This window comes from Elephantulus edwardii, unplaced genomic scaffold, assembly GCF_000299155.1.
Source record: "Elephantulus edwardii isolate Elephantulus edwardi_28Jun2011 unplaced genomic scaffold, EleEdw1.0 scaffold00035, whole genome shotgun sequence".
Classification (NCBI taxonomy): Eukaryota; Metazoa; Chordata; class Mammalia; order Macroscelidea; family Macroscelididae; genus Elephantulus; species Elephantulus edwardii.
The window spans coordinates 11,813,455-11,824,406 of NW_006399785.1; the positions used below are offsets into that span (position 1 = coordinate 11,813,455).

Sequence of the window (10,952 nt, forward strand, 5' to 3'; positions counted from 1 at the left end):
GTTTATGTTGTGGATTAGGACTTCTAGTGTTGTTCCTAGCTTTTCTGTAATGAATTTCATAGTCCTTGGTTTTAGTCCTAGGTCCATGATCCACCTTATTGACCACCCTTCTTCTCATGGGAAGCTCTGGTGACATGGTCCACAAGGTGTTGCATTGCTGACCCAAAGGCAGTGTCTCTATGTGGTTCAAATCCACCAGCGACTTCAGGGGAGAAAGATGGGCAATCTCCTCCTGGGATTTACAGCCTCTGCTGGAGGGTCCGCTGTGAGTCAGTTCCGACCGGGCGTCAGAGAGTTGAGAGTTTTTCCTCCCTCCCTCCCTGACCTGGCCTTTAGGTATCATACAAACCTCACTTCCTTTTTTTTAACTTTATTATATTTTGTAAGTGTACCGTCAAATCAGATCTGACTGGTACAAGAGGAGACTGCCCCTCCTTCTCCAGCAGAGCATCTGGTGGATTTGAACTGCACGCTTCTGGGATTGCAGTGCAGCTTCTTGCCACTAGGCCACCAGAGCTCCCTTAACCTCATGTCCTTATTCCATAAGCTCATTGCCGTCGAGACAGGTCCAACTTGGACAACAATCCTGTATAACGGAACAGAATTTTCTGTTAAGTTTTCCAAGGCTGTCAGTCTTTTTTTTTTTTTTTTTAGTGTTGACATCATTTATTCCACAATAAATAAGCAGTAAGGAGTCAAATAATTAAGAATATAGGAACCCCATAAGCATTTCTTCCTCTATCAATAAAGACGCCCTATCAATAAAGATATTTCCTGACCCCCAAATGATGACAAACTCATTCCCAGTGGCCAACGCCATCCTCTGATACAGGGCCCATATCCTCTGGAATATACAAAATGTCACACACAGGATATGCATGGGGATAGAGAAGCTCTTCACCCCACGGTCTGGGAGAATGTCATCCTCCGTTGCTGGGTAACTGGACTATTTATGCACTGATACGGCAGTGCGTGAGGCCCCTCAGAGGATGATGGTTAAGCCTCCTAAATAGAAGACCTTGGAGTCCCTTTCGTAAAGAGGATAATCAACAGAGACCTGAGCTTCACTTTATGTAGGAAAGGTATTTTGCCCTCTTCCTTGAATAAAGGGTGCAGAATTATCAAGAGGGCTAAGAACTCCCAGACACATTCTGATTAACGTCTAGTAGGTAGAATTTGTACAAGTCTCCACTTGAGAGCATCCCAACTCTCAATAAATACGGCTAATCATTAGGTAATAGATGTCACTTTTTTCTCCTAGTTATCTATCAAGTCTTTCAATATTAATACTAATGAACATATTCTTTCTTTTAAAATAAGGATCCTCCCTACCATTGATATTCCTAGTATTTTTGCCAGCCACCAAAGGGTTATCAGTCTTTAAACAAACTGCTTCATCTTCTGTCTGTGGAGCCTCAGCCGACAAGTTTGAACTGCCGACCTTTTAGTTAGCAGCCAGCCTCTTTAACCATTATGCCATCGCTTAGCTCTTGGTGTGGCCAGCGCTTCCTAAAATGTGTTTAGTTAATAGCTTGAGCAGGTTTTTGCTCAAGACTCTTTGCAGCCTGATGTGTTCAGTGGCCTTTGGAATAGGTAGACATGCCTTTTGAGTGAATTTCTTTGTTGTAATAATATCTGAGTTTCAGGTTAGAGTTTATAAAGGAGTTCTGCTATGGGCTGTGAAATGCTATTTTACTAAAATTGAGAATCTGAAGATTCTCTTTCTCAGTGACTTCAGATACAGTATATATCTGGTCTCGGTAGGCATGGTGTAACTCACAGAGTTATGACCCAGTAAATATTTTATAGGGTGGAATGCTTTGAAGTCTGTAGAAGAGAAATCTTTATTACCTCTGAATCCTTCTCAGGCTGTGACTGAGAATTTTACCACGACCCTGAATGCCCACCCATCTCCTGGGCCATCAATTTGCTTTATTACCCTCATCATTCTTCCTTGTTTTTCTTTATTTCTGGCCTTAAAATAACTTGTCTTGATTCAAAGTAGAGGCAGCTACTGGTGGTAACCCCCACCCCCCGCCCTAAACTGGGAGGCTTGGGGATGTGGTGTGAAGTGTGACTGGGTGGGGATGTGCTTCTACTTCCAACTGTGTTCTTTCATTCTTGTTTGCTCGGGTTGTATACATACTGAGCCTCTCATAAGAGCCCAAGGATCTTTAGTTTACTGGTCTGCTAAACAGAAGGTCAGCAGTTCAAAACTACCAGCCACTAAGTGGGAGAATGATGGGCCATCTCCACCATTAAGCCTTAGAAAACAAATGGAGATTTTTCAGGAGTCAGAATTGACTCTTCAGCAGTGAATTTGAGGGTTTGAGGCTTTCTGTAAGCCACATACCAGACTCTGCGCTTTTCGATAATCCTGGGAGATGGGTGGTAAAAAAGAGGAAGTGAGACTCAATGGCTTTTGATAAAACCACTTATTATCATCCTAACATCTAACTTCTTCCACAGTCAACACTCTTGGCACCAGCAGCCGAGAAATTAAAAGACATATTTAGATGGGAAAGTCTGCTGTTAGGGACCTCTCTAACATACTGAAGAGCAGTGGTGTCTCTCTAGAGACTAAGGTGCACCTGATATAGGCCATGGTCTTTGCAATCACTTGTTATGCATCAGAGAGTTGGACAATGACCACGGAGGATAGGAGGAGAATTGATGCCTTTGAGCTGTGGTGCTGGAGAAGAGTCTTGAATGTACCATGGACTGCCAAGAAAACAAACATATTCCTCCTGAAAAGGGTTAAACCGGGCGGCTCCTTGGAGGCAAGGATTCTGAGGCTCTGTCTAACATACTTTGGACATGTTGGAAGGAAGGACCAGTCCTTGGAGAGGGACATCATGCTTGGTAGGGCGGAGGGACAGCGCAGGAGGGGAAGGCCCTCTATGAGGTGGATTGATTCAGTGACTGGGGTAATCGGGTTGGGTGTATCGGAGACAGTGCGATTGGCACAGGGCAGAGCCGAGTTTGGGGCCGTTGTACATAGGGTCGCTATGAGTCGCAAGCGACTCGATGGCCCATAACAACAAGATCTAACTAGGGGAGTCTGGTTGGCCTAGTGGTAAGAGACTGTGCTGTGGTCCCAAAGGCACACGGTTCATATCCACCATCATCAGGGAAGGCTGGACAGCTTCCTGTCTTCAGTGTTACTGCCTCTGAAAACCCGCTGGAGAGTCAGCTTTGGGTCGCTTCTGACTCGACAGCACACACAGCAACAAAAAGAAGATCTAACAGGACCAGAGTTCAAGTTTAAACGTCATTCATAACAGGTTATAGATTTCTCTTTGAGTTCTTAGTTGGTATATATGATTAGCACTCATCCACTAACCTAAGGCTTGGTAGTTTTGAACCCCGAGTGGCCTCAGACACAAGGCCTTATGATCTCTTCAGGAACGTCACAGCCAGTAGAAACTGCTTGGACCCAGCTCTGCTTTGGAATCAGTGAGGTCGCCAGGGGTTGGAATTGGCTTCAATGGCAACTTTTCCGTTTTCTTTTCTTTTGAAGGTGGTAGAATTTGGCGCCCAGGGTCATTGGATTGTAGTCCAGTGCTCCCGGCTTCCCATGGCCTCTCAGCTGGTGACAGTGCCATGTGGAAAGGTGTAGGGTGCTGTCACCCCATCAGTTACTCTACTGCTACCTCACCCAGTTAACATGAATGCTATCCTTTCCTAGGAGGAAAGGCCTGGAGACCTCTCCAGAAAACCCTGTGCATAGCAGCCCCGTCTCATTATACACAGGAGTCTGGGGCTGAATCAGCAGCTAATTGGCCCTGACACTGGTTAAGACACAGCTTAGAATCTCAGATGTGGCGGGGATAACCCAGCTTGCTCCGGAGGTCCATGTGAGGAAGTGGAGCGTCTGAAAGGTGAGAGTCTGCTGAATGTTCTAAAACAAGGTTCTGGAAGATATGAGATTAGACCACTAGGCATGTATGTCATATGTACGTATGCATCTCTCTCTGTTTGTATCTATCCATCCATCCATCTATATCTCAAAAAAACCTCCTCTAAGGGAGTTTGCTACGAAGTTGAAACTGATTCCTATCTCACCCTCCAACAAGTTTGATTTTTTTCCTTTTATATTGATTTGCTTACAAAGTTTGTATACATTATGTTTCACCCTATTCTTTATTCACATTGTGTTTCAGACCATCATTCCCATGCATTGTTGTTGTTGTTAAGTGCCGTCTTGTTGTATATGACTCACAGAGACCCTATGAACAAAAGACCTGAACACTTGTATAACTTTCATCGTTTCCCCAGGTTCATAGAGTTTCCAGAGGAAAGCTATTTCAGAAGTGGATGCCACTCCTGTTTCTAAGCTTGTTTTAATCGGGGAGTGCCACCAAACACTGTCCACCATGGGTAACCATTACCACATTTGACACATCAGTGTCAGTGTTTAGCATCTCAGCAACAACGAGTTCCCTCTGCACAGCAAGTGGACAGACCAGTGCTATACAACTTAGAAGAATGTTTGACCAAAACCAATTAAAACCAGGCCTGAGTGCTGCAGATTAAAATCATCCACCTTTGGCTTGATAGCATAGCTTTCTATCCACGAGACCCATAGAACTCTATGTTTTATAAAATCAATCACTATTGGACCTTGCCCATCATTGCCCAGTCTTTTTAGGTCCCTCCTGGAGGCTGTAAATCTCAGGGGAGGAGACGGCCCATCATTTCTCCCCAGAGCTTCTTGGTTCAAACTGCTCGAGGGTTCACCTTTGGTTTCCAGCACTCCTCCCTACAGATTACACCACGAAAGCCCCGTGTGTATATGTGTGTGTGTATTTTTGTTGTCATTGTGTACTATCGAGTCAACACCAACTTATAGCTGATCCTCCACCAGCTTTCCGGAGCCTGTAAATAGCATCCAAGGACATTTCCCATCCTTCTCCCACAGAGCAGCTGGTGGATTCGAACCCCCTGGCTGGGCTGAGCAGCACAACTCGTTACCACTAGCTCACCAGGGCCTATTTTTTAAATTATTGTTGCTGTCGTGGTTATGTGCCGTCCAGTCAGAACCAACTCACAGCTGACCCTCCAGAGGCTGTAACTTGCACAGAAGGACACTGCCCATCTCCCCCCAACAGAAAGTGTGTGCATGAGTGTGAGTGTATATATGAGTGTGGTGTCTGTGTGAGTGTGTGTATGTGAGTGTGTTTGAGTGTGGGGGGTGTATATGAGTGTGTGGTATGTGTATGTGGGGTGTGTGTATGTGGGGTGTGTGTATGTGAGTGTGTGATATGTGTTTGAGTGTGTGATATGTGTTTGAGTGTGTGTGTATGTGAGTGAGTGTGTGTGGTGTATGTGGTGTATGTGCATGTGTGGGGTGTGTGTATGTGAGTGTGTGGTGTGTGTGTTTGAGTGTGTGTGTGTGCATGTGTATATGTGCATGTGTGGTGTATGTGAGTGTGTGCATGTGTGAGTGTGTGGTGTGTGTTTGAGTATGTGTATGTGAGTGTGTGGTGTGTTTGTGTGTGAGTGTGTATGTGCATGTGCATGTGGTGTATGTGCGTGTATATGTGCGTATGCTATGTGAGTGTGTGTGAGTGTATGTATGGTGTGTGCACATGTGTGTGAGTGTGGGGGGTGAGTGTATGTGAGTGTGTGGTGTGTGTGTGGTATATGAGTGTGAGTATGTGAGCATGTGTGTGGTATGCACACGTGTGTGGGGTGTGAGTGTATAAGAGTGTGTGGTATGCACGCACATGTGTGTGAGTATGTCTGTGTGGGGTGTGAGAGTATGTGAGTGTGGGTGTGTGTGCGCATGTGTGAGTGTGTGGGGTGTGTGTATGTGAGTGTGTGTTGTGTGAGTGTGGTGTGTATATGTGAGTGTGTATGTGTGGTGTGCACATGTGTGTGATGTGTGAGTGTGTGTATGTGAATGTGTGTGTGTGGTGTGCACGTGTGTGTGTGAGTGAATGTGTGTGGGGTGTGAGTTTATGTGACTGTGTGTATGTGAGTGAGAGTGTGTGTGTGTGTGTGTGTGTGTGTATTTAGTCCATGTTGTCTGCCGCTTCCAAGTCATGGTGAAACACCTGGTCGACCAGTCTTAGGGCATGCACACACATTCCTATTTGTGAGCTGTGTTATGGTACATTGTCTGTGCGGTTTGTGACCTGTGTTGTGCGCGCTGTCTGTGTGGCTTGTGAGCTGTGTTGTGCGCGCTCTCTGTGTGGTTTGTGACCCTCAAAGGGCAGGCTCCCTGAGCAGGGGTAGTCGGCGTGGCCTTTGAGGCATTGCCGCCACTTGCACCCACATCTCTCTGTATGGCTGTGGGCTGCTGTCTGTCATGGTTGTGACTCACTCCCTTCCTAGCCTCCCGTTTACAGCTCTGCTCGCCCGAGAAATCAGGAGAGGGACGGGGCTGAGGTGCTTCCTGGTGGAGGACAGTGTATGGAACTGGGGGCTGGCATCGAAGGCTTTGTCTGCTCGGTTTGATCTTGCATATTGTGCTGAGAGTGGAGGTGATGTCAGCATTTCAGTCTTAGAAAATGAGCTCAGAGAAGCCCCAGGATCTCCTTCTGGCTTCACAGGAGGCAGCCGAGCTGGCATCTGCCCAGAACCCTGCCTGAATCCCCAACGTGCCCTTAGCTGCTGCTCTAGCATTTGTTTGTTCTGAGTATCTTAGCGAAACTATTTCTGGGTGTGATGAATTGCTTGCAGATTAAGGCTTCCTGGAGTTGAAGATGCTCCCCTGCTTGGATTGACCCCGTCAAGTTGGGGGCTTGCCACGTCCAGCACTCCTCTGCTCGCTTGCGCCATCTGCTGGTGCTCACGTTCTGCTTCTTGTTTGAAGCTCAGCTGTTTCCGTTCACTGCCAGGAGGCCACGGCTGTTTTGTGTTGTTGTTGTCACTGTTGGGCACCATTCAGTCAGCTCAGACTCAGGGTGACCTTATGAACAATTGACTGAATCTTTGCCTGACCCTGCAGCAGCTTCAGATCCTCGGAGGCACTAAAGCCCTTGGTTGTAGCCATTGTGCTAATTCAACTCCATGAAGCTCTTCCTGTCTTCCTCTGCCTTCTCCAAGCAGGATGTCCTTCTCCAGGAACTGGCCCCACCTGATGCCCAAAGTTGTTATTGTTATTAAGTGCCTTTGAGTCAAGTACGACTCACAGTGACCCTATGAATAACAGACCTGAATGCTGTCCTATCATGTGCCAACCTCACACACTTTGACACTTGAGCCCATTGCTATAGACACTATGTCAGTATCTCTCACTGGGGGTCTTCCTCTCTTTCTCTGACCCTTCAATCTTCCAGCATAATATCCTTTTCCAAGGAATAGCCTCTCCTAACAACATGCCCAAAGTATGAGAGACAAAGCTTCACCATCTCTGCCTCCAAGGAGCTCTCTGGCTGCATCTTCTTCAAGACATACCTGTTCATTTCTTGGCAGTCCATGGGGGATGTGATGGAATCTTTGCTTCCAAGTCACATTGTGGCTTCACATCGCCCACGATAGCTAGTCATTCTTTTGACCATCCATGCCCAGTTCAATACACGATTCAAAGGCATCAGTTCCTCTTTGATCTTCCCAGTCATCTCCTCTGAGCAGGTTCCCAAGGGTCTTCCCAGCATCAGTGATAAGTTCATCTCCAGTTCCTGGAGGCCTCTCAGGCAGATGAGAAGGCCCTTGTGTCACAGCCAGCCTTTTGCTCTGAGCCTGTCATGTCCCCGCAGTCATTACAGAGACCAAAGACGCCCTGGAGGTGGTGAACCAGACCTTGGATGAGCTGAGGAACAGAGACGCACGCCTGAGAACCAGCCTCGACCAGGTCAGGACCGACCTTAACCACTCACTTGAGGACCCCATGTGCTCCAGGCCGCCCGTGTCCGCGTACTGTGACGGCATCAGGCGCTCCCTCTACCAGGTGGACAGCAACCTCGGCTTGGATCAGGTGAGGCGGGTGGGCCCTCTAGATTACGTGTCCTTGAGATGGTTCATAGGGCCGGGTGTAGGGGGACCTGCAGAGACAGGGTGGCCTGCACCTCTCCTCCAGGTCACTGAGCCCCAACATTCAAGGGGAGTTTGAGCAATCCATCTTTCTCAGACCTTCTCTGCAATTTGTTGCAAAACACTAGCATTACAAAGCAAAAAGAAAGCAGAAGACATTTATCTGTGCTTTTAAAAGTAAACAGGGAGATCTGGTGGCTTAGTGGTAAGAAGCTGCACTGCAATCCTAAAAGTTAATATATTCAGCTTGTTGTTGTTGTTATGTGTCATCGAGTTGCTTGTGACTCATAGCGACCCTATGTACAACAGCCCTAAACCCGGCTCTATCCTGTGCCAATCGCACTGTCTCCGACACACCCATCCCAATTACCCCAGTCACTGAATCAATCCACCTCATAGAGGGCCTTCCCCTCCCGCGCCGTCCCTCCACCCTCCCAAGCATCATGTCCCTCTCCAAGGACCAGTCTCTCTTTACAACATGTCCAAAGTTTGTGAGATGAAGCGCAGAATCCTTGCCTCCAAGGAGCAGCCTGGTTTAACCCTCTCTAGGATGAATCTGTTTTCTTAGCTGTCCATGGTACAATCAATACTCTTCTCCAGCACCACAGCTCAAAGACATCAATTCTCCTTCTATGCTCCATAGTCATTGTCCAACTCTTTGATGCATAACAAGTGATTGCAAAGCCTTTGTGCTATAATCATCCACAGAGTGGGCTGGAAGACTTCAAAGATCACAGAGCACAACGCAGGACACTGTGCTGGTCTTTGGGGATGGTGTGGATTGCGGTTGTCCAGCAGTGACCCCATCACTGCCCATCCTTGCTTTCTTAGCCAGTTAACTTGAGTGGTTTCACTCCCCATGAAGTCTGTGGGAGGGCCTCTTGGAGCAAGGTGGCCTGGACTGGTCTTCAAGGTCATGGAGTCCCATCATGGAAACAGAGGTTCACCAACAACACATCCTTCTAGGGAATTAATATAGTCAGTTACTGATGTGCTCGAATGGTCAACAGAATGGGCTCAAAGGTGGGCCAGGCCACAGAGGACTGGCTAGCAGTCTGTCCTGTTGTGCAGAAGATCACCCTGCATTGGACCCAACTTGAAGACTCCAAGTAAAAGGCCATTAAAAGACTAAACTTGGGTTCATCCTGAATATTGAAAGACTTGAGGCTATAGGTAAATGTTTTCATGTCTGTTCATGACATTCCAACCACCGATTTAGTTTTATTCATATTGTCTATGTAAAATATCATAGTAGTGATGAGAGCCTTTCCCACGACTTTTACATTTCTTGTGATAATTTTTCCAAGCACTTTATTCCCACATTTGTGGACATTATTTAAGTTGTTTTAGGTAGAGTCCCCTGGGCATAATATTTTGTTTTACTTTCAAACATGCATAAAAGTTGCAAATTAGTAGACAGAACCCCCATTTGTTTGCAATTTGCCCATTTGCTTATTTTATACATCCATCCCTCTATCTATCTCTATCTATTATCTATCTATCAATTATCTATCTATCTATCAATTATCTATCAATTATCTATCTATCTATCTATCTATCTATATCTATCTATCTATCTATCTATCTATCTATCTATCTATCTATCTATCTATCTACTAATCCATTCACCCAAGCTATCTATCTACCCATGTATCCATCCGTCTATTCATCTATCCATCTACCATCCAACCATCCATACTACCACTCGTCTATGCATCCATCTATTCATCCAGCCATTTACGCAACCATCCATCCATTCATCTTTCTATTATTTTATGTATATGTGCATAAAACAATACACATTTTGTTTTTTCTTAACCATTTAGAGCTAAGTTGCAGACAGCATGTCCCTTTGCCTGTAAATGTTGATGTTAAATGCTATTGGGAACAATTCACGGTGACCCGATGAACAGCAGATCCGAACCCTGACTTAACCTGCACCATCCTCGTCACCTTGGACACACACACACTCATTGCTGCAGTCACTGGGTCAGCCCATCTCACTGAGAGTCTTTGCTGTCACTGATGCTCTATCTGTCCTAGCCTGATGTTCCTTTCAAGGGCTGGCCTCTTCTACCAGAATGTCCAAAGTATGAGAGATAAAATTTCACCATCCTTGCTTCTAAGGAGCACTATGGATACACTTTTCCCAAAACATATTTGTTTATTCTTTTGGCTGTCCATATTCAGTACTCTTCTCCAACACCACAAATCAAAGGCACAAAATCTTCTTCTCTTATCCTTAGTCATTGTCCAGCTCACAGATGCTTAAGAAGTGATTGAAAAGATCACCTTTTGAATCAGGCACACCTTAGTCAGGCACACCTCAGTCTTCAAACTGACATCATTGCTCTTTGCAATTTGGAGTAATTTGCCCCTAAATAGTTCAGTGCAGTTCCTAACCTTTCAAGTCCTTACATAATTGTCAAAATCAGGCCACAGGCTCAATCCTTCCATCTGACCCATTATAGCTGATTTTCACATTTTGCCTATTTTTGTAATAATATCCTTTAAACTCCTTTTCTTTTCCCAGTCTAAGGTCCAGTCCAGAATCGCACCTGACCTTAGCTGTCATGTCTCTTTTCCCCTCTCTTCTTCCTTGGCATCATGTTGGAACTGAGTCATAGCTGACCCTCTAGTAGTTTTACAGGATGAGAGATGACAAGCGAGGAGATTGCCCATTTTCTTCCCAAGGAAGAGCTTGCTGGGTTTGAATTGCCAGAGAGGTGTGGCCTTTGGTAATTTCACAATCTTTAAAGTTTTATCAAGAGTTGGGATTTGGGGAGGTTGGACAGGGAGAAAAGTGCAACAATGAATGAATGGAAATCCAAAGTCTCTGTAAACTTCCATTAAAATTAATTTTTAAAAAGTTGGGATTTTAATATTATAAAACTTGACTCAGGTGCATTTTGATAATTTCACAATCTTTAAAAGTTTTATCAAGAGCTGAGATTTTACTATTCTAAAACTTG

The 10,952-nt window shown here is 45.6% G+C and overlaps 1 protein-coding gene across 1 annotated transcript in view; it reads left to right on the plus strand.

Moving 5' to 3' along the window:
* Positions 1-10,952, plus strand: part of PROM1 (prominin 1) — a 135,534-nt gene that overhangs the window by 63,005 nt on the left and 61,577 nt on the right. Inside the window, exon 8 of the mRNA XM_006884535.1 lies at positions 7,707-7,924. Within this exon, the coding sequence (XP_006884597.1) occupies positions 7,707-7,924 (218 nt within the window). The remainder of the gene's footprint in view (positions 1-7,706; positions 7,925-10,952) is intronic.